This window comes from Colletes gigas, unplaced genomic scaffold, assembly GCF_013123115.1.
Source record: "Colletes gigas isolate AHSC1104 unplaced genomic scaffold, ASM1312311v1 Colletes_gigas_Sc00007, whole genome shotgun sequence".
Classification (NCBI taxonomy): domain Eukaryota; kingdom Metazoa; phylum Arthropoda; class Insecta; order Hymenoptera; family Colletidae; genus Colletes; species Colletes gigas.
The window spans coordinates 8,141,655-8,158,560 of record NW_025106636.1 but is presented as its reverse complement, the minus strand read 5'-3'; the positions used below and the strand labels follow the sequence as shown (position 1 = coordinate 8,158,560).

General features: G+C 40.7%; 3 protein-coding genes across 3 annotated transcripts; 1 reads left to right on the top strand and 2 right to left on the bottom strand.

Annotated features, from left to right (window-relative positions):
- Nucleotides 1-1,221: 1,221 nt before the first annotated feature.
- On the bottom strand, nucleotides 1,222-2,649 carry LOC122396609 (CAPA peptides-like). Its single transcript, XM_043395163.1, has 4 exons — nucleotides 2,592-2,649; nucleotides 1,991-2,254; nucleotides 1,737-1,877; nucleotides 1,222-1,268 (listed from the first exon to the last, which is right to left on the bottom strand). The coding sequence occupies exons 1-4, from the start codon at nucleotides 2,647-2,649 to the stop codon at nucleotides 1,222-1,224; spliced, it is 510 nt and encodes a 169-aa protein (XP_043251098.1).
- An 8,002-nt stretch (nucleotides 2,650-10,651) lies between these two features.
- Nucleotides 10,652-12,211, bottom strand: LOC122396077 (WD repeat-containing protein 18). Its single transcript, XM_043394194.1, has one exon. The coding sequence runs from the start codon at nucleotides 12,095-12,097 to the stop codon at nucleotides 10,823-10,825; it is 1,275 nt and encodes a 424-aa protein (XP_043250129.1). The 5' UTR covers nucleotides 12,098-12,211; the 3' UTR covers nucleotides 10,652-10,822.
- Nucleotides 12,212-12,790: 579 nt separating this feature from the next.
- LOC122396076 lies at nucleotides 12,791-15,426 on the top strand. The gene is made up of 6 exons (XM_043394193.1): nucleotides 12,791-13,242; nucleotides 13,317-13,482; nucleotides 13,569-13,786; nucleotides 13,863-14,030; nucleotides 14,095-14,273; nucleotides 14,334-15,426. The coding sequence occupies exons 1-6, from the start codon at nucleotides 13,133-13,135 to the stop codon at nucleotides 14,471-14,473; spliced, it is 981 nt and encodes a 326-aa protein (XP_043250128.1). The 5' UTR covers nucleotides 12,791-13,132; the 3' UTR covers nucleotides 14,474-15,426.
- The last annotated feature ends 1,480 nt before the right edge of the window (nucleotides 15,427-16,906 follow it).

Genomic DNA, 16,906 nt, shown 5'->3' with positions numbered 1-16,906 from the left:
TTGTTGTTTCGTGTACATAGAATCTATCGTGGGCTATAACTTCTTGTACAAAGTTTAGTTAACGATGTGTACCGCCGGCGGGAATTAAAGGCAGAGATAGGTCGACGACAGAGAGCCTTGTAGATCGCGTTGTACACCACGTTGCGTTCTCCGTGTGAGTTCCGTGGTGTCGAGGGCCGTGTTGGCACGGAAGATCATTTGCAGATACCTCGTTCGGCGCTGGTCTCGCGTCCTAATCTCGGGGTGTAATCGTTAAGCGATGTTTGACCGTTACGTGAGCCTGCAAGCGACGATCGGTTAGTTGCAAAGATATTAGTACAGCTATTGGTTCCACTGAAGCGTAGACGATGCCATCCAGGGACTGTTAGGAAACTATAGATCGAATCCAGGCACATGGACGGTCAACGGATAAAGAATCTTCTTGGCTAAACTATCAAATCCAGTTGTTGCAACGTCCAGGTCCGATGAAACGATACAGTACACTCGTAATTGTTAGGTCTAAGACGTCTTCGATGATCCATGGGTCTGTTAAAATGATAGTCTACGACGGAAGATTCACCGAGGGAACTTGGATGAAACATTTAGACACTCGAGGAAATTGTGTATAAAAGATTACTCTTTCTGGCAACAATTCTTGATTCGAACATTGAGGAAGTGATGTCTGTGATAAACTCTAGGTCTATCGAAAAGGTACAAAGTGATTCTTGGCACTCGAACAAGCCATACATTACGAATTCTTCTTCTTGGCTAAACGGTTGACCCCAATTGTTAAGAAAAAGGCATTTTTAATGGTACCCAACACTGGTAAGAAAAGAGGATCTCCAGGTTCCTTTAGCGAATGCAGAACGCTTCTTCTTGATTAAACTGTTGCTTCTAATTGAGCCTTGAGACAATATAGATGACTGGTTAACAAAAACAAAAGTGATTCTGTGGCCTTGTAGAATCATTAATAAATAGTTCTTTTCCTTGGATAAATTATTAGTCGAAGACTTAAATTATCCATTATGTCATTTGATCGATGAATTTTGGATCACCCTGCACGATAACGCGTTTTATTCTGCGCAAATGCGATTGTTGAAATGTAACGTATCGCGGTGAGGGGGCGAAATACGAGCGGCAAGGGGCGAAAAATTAAATTGGCATTTGGATCCGGTGGGCCGCGTCAACAGAACAGTCGCGATAGATTTTTGCTCGCTGATCACGTATCAGTGGGATAGATTTTCACACGGATTCGGCGTCGCCAAAGGCACTTGGTGACGAGCGCAGTTCTGCGACCAGAAAAATGCTAGACTCGTCAAGACTAAACCAGTTGCGTCGAACGATCGAGCTTTCGACAAAGGAACGATACACGTTAGCAGAACACTATACAGTACTGCATCTTTTCTTGCAATCGAACAGGGACAAGTTAGGGTTGCACTTCAACAAGAGCCCAAGGAACACAAACAAAGGAAGAGACGATTTGTTGCAAGTATCCCTAACGCAGTTTGATGCAAGAAACGAGGCAGTACAGTCGCGATTATTGCAAGAAATGGGGACAGAAAGTTCCTACAATGATCGAAGTAAACAGTCCACTAAGAAGTAGAGCGAACATACAACGAACGAAGCTTTTATGCAATAATCGAGGCACTACTGTTCGTACCCAAACCTCTCGAATTGAACAAACTCAGTTCCAAGCGTAGAAAAATGTCGATCGTTTGCAAAATCATAATCAAAAGCACGCGAACGATCCTTCGTACCTTGAGTGTTGGGGAATAGCGATCTGGTATCGTCGATCTTCTGCGCTGAGCGATACTCCTTCATACGTAGACGATCGGGGATCAGCCAGGCTGCATCCTTCAGATTTTTGTTCTTTACGTTCATCGATCTTCTGGCGTATCCTGATACAAATATTATTAACTCCTAATCCAGATGAACAGCGCTTAAAATGATATTTCTACGAGCTTTGCAGTTCGTTCTCGATTCATAGAAACGAGCGAGCAAGAAATTTCACCTTCGAAGTCCTGGTCCTCGGCATGGTCGAGGTCCGTGTCGTGCTCGTTATAAAATTGAAACTCCGCGTCGGGTTCCATGTCACGGTAACGGTTGAAATTGATATTAGAAATCGGCATCTCGGAGCGGCCGACTCTGGGAAAATTCACCAGGCCCGAGGCGCGATCTAGTCTCGAGAATCCTGCCATGTCGGAGTTTCTACCGATCCTGGGATACGGCACCAAACCGGACGCGCGTCTATTGTTCGCCTTTAACTTTTCTCCCCCTAAAATACCAAAAGATAAAAGTAGGAGATGTCCACTAAAAATTTATAATCAAAACAGTGAGTTTGGAACGAAGAATTAATTTTCGTCGGGCAAAATGATTCGAAAATGGCCCCGTATATCGTTCGCTTGGAAAACACGCATGTATTATTCTTTTTGAAGGAAAAGGTTTGGCGAACGAAGAGAGGGGGGGCGGGATGCCTTGAAACAGAAAAATGGTCGAAAATGGATAGCGTCGAATGTTCTCCGGTGTAACGAACCGCGAAATGGAGAAAAATATGGAAGTCTCTGCAGCCGGATCGACCGGGAAAGCGGATCGATCGCGGAGTACACACTTACGGTTGAGAGAAGTGGAAAATATTAGAACGACCAGGAATACAAATAGGTGATTTGTCATTGCAATGGCGGCAGTCGGTCTCCGTGATCGAAATTCGATGAAGCGATGCTGCGAAGCGCGAGATCTAACCGGCACTGAATACCTCCAGGTATCCGACGTCTGATTTTATACCTTGCGCCGAGACCAGTCACGGGTCCTCGCCGCCCCCCGAGCCCCCGGGTGGTTCAACCCTCTCGTTTCACATTCCCCATCTCGCACTCTGCCCTCACACGCCCTCCAGTGTCGTTTTCATTCGCTTATTCAACGCTCGCCTCACCGATGATCAAACTTTCGGACCTTCCGGCGAGCGTCTTCGTATTAAAACATTCTTTATGCAGTCAAAACGAGCAACTAAAAACGGGGGATACTTATTTTCCATTTAAGCTGCGGCGGGTGAAGTTTATCGTAGGATGCAGCCGGCTGGTAGTAAGTACGGTAGGTTGAAGTACGTTTGAGAGGAGAGGAATTAATTAATGAATCTCGAATTTATTATACTTCGAAATCGCGTATTTATTTTTCTACGCCATCGCCAATGAGCGGAATATATTTTTTCAAAATGCTGTATCCATTTTGTTCGGCCACTTCATGAACAAACACTCCGGTTCACTCTCGATCCAATTACGCACAGCAACATCGATATTCGATGGAAAATGTTGACCTTTCGGTATTTCAACCCTCGAAACAACCCGAATTTTTATGCAGAATTGGGGATCTGCGTGGACTGTAACGTTCCAACGTTAAAAATTCTATCAACGATCGTTGTTTGATAATCTTGTGTATTTCACTCGAGGCATGTTGAATGGTGAACACTTCCTGAGAACTCGGACAGACTAAGGGTAAAAAGGTGTTGAGAGAACTATTGTTCCCAGTTGTTGGACTTTCTTTGAAGTCTCCAGTGATCTTTGGGTCTCTAAACCGAGCACACAATGATTTTAAACACTTGGGCAAGTTATACAAAAACAGTACTTATTCTTGAGTAAACTGTTGACCCCGGTTCTTGAGCATGGAGACGTCTTCAATGGCGTTTGAGGCTGTTAAGAAACCGGCTACGAAATATACAGAATTGTGTAAAATTATAATTTGTTGGGCATGAGATGTGTCCCAAGTAGTCTCGTTTCTTAAGGGGCCGCAGAGTGATTCTTGCAACGCGGTCCGTGTATAAACAAAAAATTCTTTTGGCCGAGAATCTTGTCGCGGCCTCCATTGTTACGGGTGAAACATTTTTCGTGTAAGGTCGTTAAAGAAGAGTCTTCATAAAACTTAAAATGTTTGCAGAGCAGCTAAAAATAAGGTGTACGTATTTTCTGTTTCAGCAGCGGTGAGTCAAGTTTGAGGGGCGATGCCAACCCCCTAGAGTTTCAGAGAACGCGGATGAACGGTAGAAAGTAGAACATGCTACAGATGAAGAGCTTAAGGTAATCTTATTTGTTGGATGTGAAATGTGTTTTGTAAAGCGATTTTAAAATCTTCAATTGGCTTATGTGCAAATTACCTTTGACAAAACTGTTGACTCTAGATTCTAGAAGAAATCGTTTTATCGTCAACGACTCTTGATACCCAGGTTTGGCGCAACGTGACTCTAAAAGCTTAAACTAACATTTTTCGTGTAAGGACGTTGACCAAAATGTCTTTGTGAAACTTTGCACGTTTCTAGAGGAGCTAAAAATAAAGAACCTGTACTTTTTTTTAGCTATTGCAGTTCAAGTTTTAGGGGTCAACTACCCTCCAATATTCCAACCCTCTGCTGCTACCATCAAAACTATTAGAGATGCAAAGAAGTCTTCTCAGCATATACGTTATGGTTTTTTTACGGAAAGTAGCGCGTGTACACAACAGTGATAAAATGTTAGTGAAAATGTAAAATTCCCTGGCTACGAGTTCCCTGAAGGGGGATTTTAATACAGGTAAAAACACGTTGAGAACAAACATTGTTCTATAAACAAAATATTTTCGTACTAAGTTCGTACCGCTAGAAATCCTTGAATTTTATACGAATATCATTTTTACGAGTAAATACGTAGTTCGAGGCAGGACATACACTCTCCCAAACATTTTGTGGTATGATTAATAATTGATCGAGACTATTTGGATAATGATATTTACCGCCACGCCTTTTATAATAAAAGGACCACGCAAGTTCGTGCAAACAACCAGGACACCAATTAATGTTTACCGAAATTGTTGGACATCCTCTATAAATCGTATTTCGGAATTAACAGAAACCGCTTTGGTTCCTCTGTATTTAATGCAATGACACGGAACCGCGGGAATGAGTATCGGCCCCGATATAAATTACAAGTTAGGGTCGAATTGATTTCTGGGTCGATATATATTGTCCAGCGGAATCGAATTTTTCACGAAAAAAAACCCACGGTTTAAATACGAACGTCGAAATTCCGACACCTCGATACTTGAATCGATTTAACTGAAATCATTCTTATTCAATTTTCCATGCCCGAAACTACATTGAAATCGCTGTAAAATTTCAGTCACGAGTGGTTGAAATTTTTTAAATATTAATCGATAAAAAAATCCTCTTTATGCGCCCTGTAACGTAAAATATCGAGTGCAAACAATTTTACAAATCGCACGGACAGTGATTTGAAATTTATTTTTTTTAAAACATGCGCCGAGCAATTAACGTGAAATCGATTCGAATACAAATTGTGTATATTCCAGTCAGCTTAATGGTCAGAGTATCCATTACACTAATATCCAGTATTTCTCACCGATAATTATTTAAAAATAGAAACAGAGGTATGGAATCAATTTTAAATAATAGGAATTTTTTACCTCTTAATATTATTCGATATTCTCAACTCGTTATAGTTAACGAAACGAAACGAAGAAATCGTTCGAGCAACAGTAATTACTCTGCTCTAACAATGAAGCGCGTGAAGCCGTTTTGCAAGTAACGGCGCTGTTGTTACCCAAACGGACCACGCGAGATCAAATAACTCGTTTCAAATAACAAACGCAATTCTTAATATCCGGCAAGTTTCTCGGAAAGCCCCGTAAAAGTCGAAACGATGCATCGCCGTCGGTATTTCTAGCTGTTTTCAAACTGTTCAACTTTCACCGATACAATTATTTTACAGGCTACGCCCGTAAACAAAAAAGTTCATCCTTCGTTAGCGCCTTGCGCAATAAAACGGTTTTACGATACTCGGTAAACTGCTCCCGAATAATTACTCCCGAATAATTCGCGGGAATTGATGGCCCGTTTCACTGACACTTCATAATGGAAAATATTTTCAATAAACTACTGTCAAATCCGAGCTTCATCCAGGCTACGCAATCTACGGTCAGTCCTTAAGATCTACCGTGAAATTGAGGCAAAATGAATTAGCCGCTCAAGGCTATCGAAAGGCTTCCCCCACCATACTGTCGTTCATTCTTTTCCAAATTATATTTTCTAAAAATGACCAACACAATCACCGACGTAAGATCATCTTAGAAAATTTTCGCGGAAACAATAGATACAGAGTGGTAGAATTAGACCCACAATTATCATAACGCTTGCAGATTTTCTCGAATAAACGACGGTCAGTGGAGGGGGGAGCCCGTTAGTGACCTTGAACGGCCAACTTATTTGGCTCCAACCACGCAGACCGAGTCTGACGAGTCCAGTAGCAAGATTCTCGTTAAGACACTCTCGTATTTTCTGTACAACGCCGTGAAACGGGAGAGTTTGGTTTCGATCTGCCTAAACCCGTGTACGTTACATTTGAAATCGGATAATTGTAATGATTCGTCATAATCCAAATCCACAGTCGCGCGTGTTGTGCGGCCATGCCCATGTACACAGGATCGAACACCGATTTATAAATGCGTGATGTGATCAGAACGGTACAGATTATGCCGCATTACGCGACCGATCGTGATGTATCCGTGATCGTGCAACGCAGGATATACGGATATATTCTTTAATCTCCGCGACACCATACTGCACATTTTTCTAGGGAGACCAGCCGCACTTGTTCAATATCTCCCGGCCTGGATACGTTTCGCCACCAAATCGAATACGAGAACGAGACGTATCAGTATCGTGAAATCGTTAGGAGATTAGTCGGATGCTGATTCCTACGATAACAATCACAGAACTAGCCTGCTATTTTTACTAACAAAAAATGGAGAGAGCTATTAAAAATAAATCTTTAATCAAAGATATGCCTTGGAAGCATTTTTTAGTAAATGTTTCGTATGATCTCGTAGATCTCGATTCTTTCAGTCACTGCTGTCCAGACGTCTGAACAGTCGCATAATTCGCCAGATCTTCCGGATACCGACTGGTTTGCATGAAAATAGACACCATATACATTCTGAGCGTAACTGATACGGCCGTATAGCTTTGTAGAATATCAAAGGTGTATCGATTGGACTTGACTACCCTCTTCGTGGCAGATCAGTACAAAACAATACTTTTCTGATTCGGTATCGCCTCTACCGACGTCCGCGGATATCTCGAGCCTCGAATAATAAATACATCGAAAACGAACGATCGATATGTAGCGGTGTTCTCAGAGGGTAGAAAAAAAACAACGAAAGATTCAGCGAGGTCATCCGTGGCATCAATTCCCTTCAGCAGGGCAATTTCCATGCAAACCTTTCTATCTTGGGCGGCCGCCTTAGGCCTAATTTAATTCCGTCATACGAGAACACTTTCGTGAACGCCTCATTTGCATTCATTCGCGCGCTAAGGCTGCGTCTCATTTAAATACAAAGGAGCCGAGGACACTGCGTGGATACGCGGCATATTTAACGCTTAAGATCTATCATTCCGTGTTACGTTTTAATTAAGCAGACTTGTGGCGCGTGTTTATTTTGGTGAACGCTAGGGGCAAATGGCGGACAAAGGGCAGCATTCAAAGGTCTGATTCGAATAAAGAACAATTTCGACAGTTTCTGTTTATTTTAGCTAATAGACACGGTCGTGTCACGTAATTTGTATTTAAAAAAAAAAATGCAAATAAGATTTGTCTTTCTTATATCGAAAAACAGGGAGGAAAATGCCACGCTTCTTGCACCTTGTTAGGGATGCTTGCAACAGAATCGTCTCAACGCGTAAACCCAACCCAATCTGCAGACTTAAATAGTCAGCAATTCTGTAATTACAGTACTGCAAATTAGAATAGAGCTTCGTCAGAAACCTTTTATTTGTTAGTAATTTAACGGTATGAATTAAAATTTCCTTTCCGAAGATCAACAATGTTAATCGAAAAGTTAAAATACACTGGGTTTGAAACGACAATGTCTCCAAGGTATTATTCGAATTAAGTAATATTGACTTCCCTTCGTCCCTGCATCGTATAGACTTCATTAATGTTGTTTACCAGGGAACATTTTCTTCCCGATTACGAGGATTCGCAAATATGGTATTCAAAGGGAAGCGACTGCTGTCGGAGCGATGCGCTTGAAAATTGAAACGCTTCATTCTTGTCTAACGAGCGAGATAGGGAACGGGGTTGCTTAGTTCCCCGGGCTTCCCCTAGCGCAGTCACTGCGCCTATTTAAACTCCATGTCTTTTTTCACAGACGTTCTTGAAAATGCGCGGAGAACTCGCAAATCATTGTGTTAGGCACAATGAAAAAGTTTCGTTGAAGTTGCCAAGGTATCCCCCATAATCGGGAGCTTGTCAGCACATGATGAAACAAATTTATGACAAAGGCGATGGGCAGCGGAGCTTCCTTTAAAAATCTTTCTTTTTCCTCCAACAAAATTCTTTTTCTTTTTCGAGCGAAACAATGTTTCTTTTCGCGTTTATTTGGCTTCGCTGTTCCGCAAATGTAAATTCTCTCCGCGGACGATTGTCCGTTCTTGTGTAAATTTACATTTTTATAATTTCTTGCAAGATATTCAGGTTTCCACCATTCAATTCCATTGTGTTCGTTGTGTGTGTGTGTGTTTTTTTTTTTGCTCCCTTATTCTTTTTACCTTTTAAATTTTACACGTGTGCTTCCTCCGGGTTATCGCGGCCGAAACAATTTCAGCCGCGGCGTTCGCGTTTTAACCAGAAAAATGCTCGATCAAGTGAAGTGGTAGGTCGCTCTTAAAATTACCGTATCTGGATTTTATTTTTGTAACGCAATTACGTCCGGCGGGGGGGGGTGGATAAAATACGAGTGGCTGTTTATGAGGCTGCAAGGCGATGGTGAAAAATACGACGAAATCCCATGATCCGGTAACGTGAAATTACGCAACGTGGGATATTATGATCGTGACTAATGCTGCGCGAATAATTAATCCCATTTTTCTTCGGTGTCGACCGAAATCACGGTGAGCTTTACAATATTAGCCGCGTACTGGGAGACACGAAAGCTTCATCTTCGGAAAATGTAGAATCTTCCAAGATTATTATCGATCGCGATGAAAATTGAGCAAGCATGGTTTCAATTATTCTACAAGTCAAATAAAATTCAAACTGCGTGTATATCGATCTAGAGAGTTTTAAATTCTAAGTTAATTTCAGCCTCGTACACAGTCCAATTTAATTTGGTTTCGTCTGTATAACCGATAGAAAAGTGATGATTCTGCGTTTCATTTGGACAACTAAATTTTGCGAGGGATTTTATTTCTGAAGAAAAAGAGAGGCGGAATGATGTCATTTTCGTAGACGAAAATAAATTTAACATCTTTCATTTAGATGGACGTGCCGGGGTACGTCGTAAACGAAATACACGACTCAACGTGAAAAACTTACGACCCACTGTTAACACTGTGGAAAAAGTATTATTCTTTGAGGTTTATTCTTGTCCACTTAGATATAAAACAAATTTCAATTGTAAAAGGAGAGATATTTGTAGTGTAGTAAAAAAGCATATGAAATTATACTGACCACAGAATTATAAAACAATTGAAGCAAATGTTCTGCAGTTATTGGTTTAATCAACTCGTATTGTTTCTCGTTCTAATTACATTTTCTCCATTCGTTCGTTTGCACTAGTATTATTTTTAATATAATGCAGAATAACAATGAACTTTCTATATTCCTGTAGAGAACCAATAATTAATAATTGAATTGTTTACTTGTCTGGTTATTCTTAACTTTTTATTATCGCTGAAAAATTTTTCCATCTACTCGAATTTTTTTCTCAAAAGTGTGTAGAATTTCAGGGTTAAGTCTATTCACTAAAAATGATTGTAATTGACCCCTGCAATCGAAAATAATTTTTTTAGAACGATTTGAAATTTTTTAATTTTGTTGAGAAATTTAGGCTACTCTATTTTTTTTCTCGAAAGTGCGTAGGATTTCGGATATGTGTCTATTCACCAAAACTGATTGTAATTGATCCCCTTAATCGAAAATATAATCCCCACAACGATTTGAAATTTTTTAATTTTGTCAACTTTGTCCAACATTCTGAATTTTTTTTGCGAAAGTGCGAAGGATTTCGGAGGTATGTCTATTCACCAAAAATGATTGCAATTGACCCCTGCAATCGAAAATAATTTTTTTAGAACCATTTGAAATTTTTTAATTTTGTTGAAATATTTAGGCACCTAGACCCTGTCGATTCTTCTTAAAAATTTGTTTTTGATTTTTAATAAACAACCACGGGTAACGTAGTAATATAATTTATTAATAAAAAATAAAATATGTACGTGATTTTCTTATGACTAAATTATCAAAATTATGAACTAGTTAATTTCATGATCCGATATTTATTTAATAAAACGTTAAGAGATGTGGTATTATATTTATTTATTAATGCAACCTCGGCATATCCCGCTCTATGTAAATGGGCAATCACTCACCATATTCATTACAAAACACATTACTAGGTATGACTAAATTAATTAAACAATGTATTAAGCATTTCTCGAAAGGCCTTATCATAAAGTAGTGCCTTTCCAGGCTTCATCTTCTCCACTTCCGATTCGGAAGTTACCAATCTTATTACGAATACAAAATTGTTATACATTTTTTAAACAAGTTTACAAGTATTTTAAACAAAATATTTATTTTCTAGTTCTAATCCGTCCCTAATTAGAAATACCCCCCTAAGTCGAAACTGTAACAGTAATTTAATACATTTTTGTCCCTTTCGAGACATCAGATGCGGTTTAAGAAATCTACATCGTAAGTGACAGGTACTCTTTATTGAAGTAAGTTTTCATAGAAAAAAACGCGTCGAAACAACCTAACGATAAATCTATCGATACGCAGTATAATCAACAGTCCCGGTTTCCGTTTCACCGTTCGTTCGTCGTGCCCAGAATACGTTTCACGCTGTATTGGTAAATGGCGGCGTTGATTTTCTTCAGTCTCTCGATCTCCTCCCTCATCTCGAGCAGCTTGCGCGAACACGGTCCCTCCGATCCCTCCGCCCCCAAGTTCCCGGCGTACGCGTCGAAGTTCAAAACGTCCGCGGGACTTCGTTCCCGCGGAATCGCCTCGACGGGGCTTTGGTTCCCGTCGGTATCGTCCGATACCCGTTGCAGGTTCGATAGTCGCAAGCGCGGCTCAAGCTCTGTGACCCGGAAGTTCTCGTAGTATTTCGCGAAGAACGCCGCCGTGATTGGTCCCTTGTGATCGATCGTTCGAAGAACCTGTCGGCTGGCGATGTCCCAAACGTGGACCTCGCCGGTGGTCGAGCCCGAGAGCAGATAACGGCAATCGATCGATATCGATAACGTCACGACGGTCGATTTATGACCCTGGTAGACCATGCCGTCCGAGCTGTTCTTTTTAACTTGCACGTGATGCTCCGTGCCGCGCGGCGGCTCGTGGAGATTGAATCGATATATGCTGCCGTCGGTACAGCCGACGAACAGGTCGGATTCGCGCGCGTTCATGGTAACGGCGGTGAGGGGCACGTCGAACACGAGGGTGAGCAACAGCAACCCGCTCCTCGGCTCGTAAACGTTGCACGTACGATCGAGCGACACGGAACATAACCTCCCAAGCGCGCCGGCGTGCCCGAACTGTAGATCTTTCACCGGCAGAGAATGGTGGGAGAAACCGTGCAGAGGCGTGATTCTCTCGTCGTTCAATACACGGAACAGGGACCAGACGAATATCAAACCGTCCTCGGCGCCGCTGGCGAATATCGAGCCGTCTTTGCTGAACGACAGACAGTTCACCGTTTGATAATGCTGCGACAGGTTTCCCAGCAGTCGACCGTTGCACGACTGCCAGACGAACAGCTTCTCCGAAATCGCCGCGACGATGTAAGAGCCGCTCGGCGTGGACGCTAGGGCCGTTACCTTTCCGGGTGTCGTTAATCTTAGGTTAGGCGCGGGGCTCGGACTGTTCAGAGACCACACGTGTATTCGAGGCTTCGTTGCATCCGCGCCGATTATATACGTGTCGCTCAGAAGCTGGAGTGTACGGTTTGCCAGGGCACCGGCGTTTTTGTAGGTCGATAATGACGAACCGGTTCGTGGATCCCACACGGCGGCACTCCAGTGCTCGCCCGTGCTGTCGCTGGTTATTATCACTTCCCTCGAGTCGGCGATTCGCGACATTTTGGCGTCTTTTTATCGTTCCGCGGAGATAACTAGTCGTTTCGGTGTTCACATGATTCGCGTGAACTTATTTCCGTGTTAATTAGCACCACTGTCTTCCGTACGATTTGAAACATCCCGTGAGCACGTGTCTTGCTTTAGGTTAGAGCGCAGTAGTACCAAGCGTGCAACGTTTCTCGCGCACGCGCGTCAGAAATGTCACTAGGGCATCGATCTAGGGAAAACGGGTATGCACGCCCCTGTTTACAGCGGTATAGGTTAGGTTTGCTCCATAGAATATTATAATGCTAGAGCTGCCTATCGACGCACGTTTTTGGGGTTCATTCATCAGAGGGGGGCAAAATTCTTATCTAGATATAAATTTCGTGTAATGAATAAAAGATAAACAACTTTGCGTGCGTTGTTCGCATCGAACGAATGAAACCTTCCGTAACTGAATAAACCTCGAGAATAGATCGCCATATATTTTTATTCGAATAAAATTCTGTCGCGAATAGCGACCAATAGGATGAAATAATATTATATTTACCTATAATTCTTATGGGATACATTACCGAAAGATAATAAACGTAAAATAATTATGCAAGACCTACGTAATTTGCATTATCGTATGCAATCAACAAGCCTTGTATTTACGTCTATACAACGCGATGATTGGACGTGATTTTTACAGAAAAGTGTTTGCGTAATTTTCACTGACGTGAAAAATAAAGCATCACTAATTATGAACGTTTCTTACGTTTTTACCATTCCAAATTGTGGAACTTAAAATACTCCGCTATTAAATTGACAAGGTACATTATACATTGTTGATTCCAGTTTGAAAACACGGATCCAGCGAAGAGTAAATTCTTCGACCTTGATAGTGATCTCATGACATAATTCCAAGTTGTGGGTAGAAGTATATGCGATAACGTTCCCGTATCTTTCTGCGTAGTTTGGTTATGTTATGATAGCCCACAAAATTTTCGGTACGGTTTGCTGACATAACCGGCAAGTGCTAGATCACGTAAACAAACTTGATTCAATTTTCTCATGGGCTTTATCGACGATGAATTGCAAGAAGTGTCAAAACTTTGTCAAAATGTCGTTGACGGTAGCCGTCTTGTTTCCTGTGTGCGCACAATGGTGCGAGTGGAAATAACGTAAGTTTATTCGTGATAGTACCTACGTGAATCGAATACACTTTCGTTGACTTTACGTGTCTCTGAATTCACAGAAAAACAAAGTTCAAAACGATCGTTGCGTGCATTCAATTCTCAAAGGATTATCCACGTACGCCGCTGTTAATCGAATTGAAGAGCAAAACTTTGTCTACAAAGTTACTTGATGGTCTAACAGAAGTTTGTGAAAAGGAATGCAAGAAACTCTTAGGCAAAGCTCAAGTGAGAATACTTTGATCTTCCAGCCGTAATAAGTTCTCCCCCAATGTAGAAACCTGTTTATGAATATTACATGAATTTTATTACAGGTTTTACCAATATTGAAATTAATCCGTAATTTTATTGATGAGAATCCTTTGATATGCTGTTATGATGAAATTTCAGCATTAAAAAAAATCTTAGGGAATGATGATGAATTAAAATTAAAACAGAAATATTCTAGTATCGGTTTAAAAGTTCAGCAAGGATTGTATTATTTCAAGGCCAAAATTGAAATACCGGACAGCTATCCGACTGATTGTGTGAAGTGTGTACAAATAATGACTATCCATTTATATTTTTGTAGAATGTTGCTTCATTTAATTTATTTACAATTTTTTCAGATTAGAAGATGCAGACACAAACTTCCCTCCACTATTTATTCGCTACTTTCTTGGACAAGGAAGAGAATTAGGTAGGCAGTGCGTAGAGCCACCATTGAAAAAGCAATTGCAAAAAACCCCTTTTGTGCCATCGCCGTCCTTAAAGATAGTCACATCTTTTCTTATAAGGTACATGATCATTACTTGCCCTTATAGGTTGTTGCTATTTTTTAATCGATTTCCTTTCATCCAGAACAATAAAAACTTTACCACAAGAACATTGTCAGTTGTGCAGAGAATTATGTCTGCCAGCAAATCCAGAAAATGCAGAAACCAACGAAAATGCAGATTTGCACATAGAAAGACTTTACTGTGGTCATTTGTTTCATTTGCAATGTCTTGTGACATTCATGAAGACTCCCCCATTCCATGGTAAGAAAAGTTTCCATCTCGATATTGGTATGGCTGTCTAATTTTCTGGGTTTGCCACAGGGGGTAAAAAGTGTCCAACTTGTGGAAAACGTATCTATCATGACAAGTGGGGTGTAAGTGATAAACTTGCGGAAGATCGTTGGGCACATCATCAAGCGCGGACAAGAGAGCTAGCAGAGGTAGCCGATTTTTTCAACTGAAATGTATATTTCATTGGTATCTTGATGAATTGCGATGTTTTTGCGATAAATGCAACATCGAATCTCAGCTAATGTATCATTATGAGAGGTTAGACCGGGGGAAAAATGATACTGAATTTTTAAGAAATCATTTGTAATTAAACGTGTTGTAAGTAACATTCGGGGATGTATGTTCATAGGCCAGTTAAAGAGATGGTATTTTTAATACCGTAAAGTATACTATAATACACTGAACAGTTTATATTTATATTGCACTTTATAATAACAAATCGCTTAACACGGTGCTAACAATATCATGGCAGTTTCTACTTGTCATTCGTTTCGCCTGCATTATATTATAATTATTCTATGACGGAATGTTGTATCTGATTTAACAAATTTATTTCAGCAATTGTAAATTCTTTAACCATCGTGCAATTAATTATTAACGATAATACCAGAGGAATGTAGGTTATGCCGTAAGTTTTGTACATTTTATCTAAATTTGTATTCGAAGCTACTTTTAGCGTTTGTTTTGTATTACGCTGATGACGGGTGCGAGTTAGAAAGATGTGTTCAATTAAAATGTTTAAGAAAAGTAATCACGACGTTCGTAATTAGCGTGTGCGAAGTGCTGACTGCAACGGAATTTCAAATGATCGGGACAACCTTGGCACGGAGAAAAGCGCGGTATTCGTTGCACTGATTTTAGCGCCACACGCGGCACGTGAAATCAGTCGATAATATCGACAACCGGAAGTATAAATGTTGAATCGATTTGTCACTGACATTCAAGACTGGTTACCTTTAACCTCATAATAAAGAAATAATCAATTTTTACCAAGAACGGAATAAAGTAAATTTGAGAAAACATTATTTGTTATATGGAATGTTATTCTAAACGAGGTGTACTTACGATTCTCTTTCACGAGTATAGCAATAAACGAAATGTATGCGATCGAAACAGTTCATTGTGGTAATTTCGCTAAAATAAATGAACGAACGTAAAGTGACGTACGTATTTATTTTTATTTTTTAACCGATCCGTTACACTCGCCCGGGATCGATAAGTATTGATCCCGAGAGTATTCTTTGTACACGTAACTTTTCCGTGCAATCGATAATCGAAATGCAGTCGATACGGTTCGCGGTGTAACGGAAACGTACGAGGTAAGAGCGCGGGAGGCATATGTGCGAGCTTTGTATACATGTACGCAGGTTACTTCGTACATTTGTGACCGTGGTTGTGACATATTGATCCTCCGTACCGACTACGGCGATCCTCTATTTATCTCGGTCCCGTACTAGCTTCTACGGCGCCGTTTGTGTGGACATATTTTCATTTGTCCTTTAGTTTGTCTTTTCCGTACGGCCGGCATTCTTTTCACCAACAATTCCAACAAGGAACGAACAATGGTGCATAGTGTGTTTAGCTGGAGTTAACGAAGAACGGGACAGAAACCTTTTCCTAACAAACTGGCAACTCCGAAGACCCGTTTATTCGAAAAATATTTTATTGTCCGTATCGGCACGGGTTCAGCAGATTCAGTAATACGTAAGAATTATTTTACGGTATATTTACGATATTATGAGAACTTGGCAATGATTTTCGTTAAGTGTAAACGGCATTTGAATCGATTCATTTCAAAATGGCGCGTTGAATTTTGAACGATTGCTTTTCTCCGAACTACAAAGCCGTGCATTAGAAGTTAGGTGCGTCTTAATTTTGACTCGGTAACCGAAACATCGACGTTATCGACCGTTTTGCGCGACAACTTTTTCTGCGGTTATTTGGAAACGATAGCGTTCGTATTGAGAACACGGCTCCGACAGGCGACAAAGAATCGTTAAACGATATTGATCGAACAATTTCGCCGGCATTGATAAGGCGTACGGGACATTTAACTTGATTAACCGCGGTATATAATTACTTTAACACGATTGGCAAGATTTTTCGCGTAGATGTACGTACTTAGTTCTGGCAGACAGCCTGTCAGACTAATTCCCAGTTATCGATTCCACGCATACGTGGAAACGCACCGTTGTGTTGCATTCGTAGGGTGGGTGAACTGTGTATTTCTTACACACCAGTTCGCCAAAATATGTTACGGAAAACTGCGACCGCAATAAAGATTCCTTATCATTCCAATTTCCAAACGTCTAACGCAAATCACCTAATACGAGTTCTACCAACTTTCTACGCAATTTCCACGAACGAGTTCGCTTGAAATTTTAAGTATTATTCCTTGACTGCGTCGAATACAGAATAGGTTAGAACTGAATATCTTAGAAACCTACTATATGTTGCATAATCCGAATTAGTCGGAAATTTTTATTTTTCCGTTCGAAGGTAACCTTAATCTCATTTAATTAACTATAGTATTTCAAAAAATACTAAATACTCGAATATATTTTTTGAAGAGCGATTTACTTCGATTGAAATAAGAGTTGATA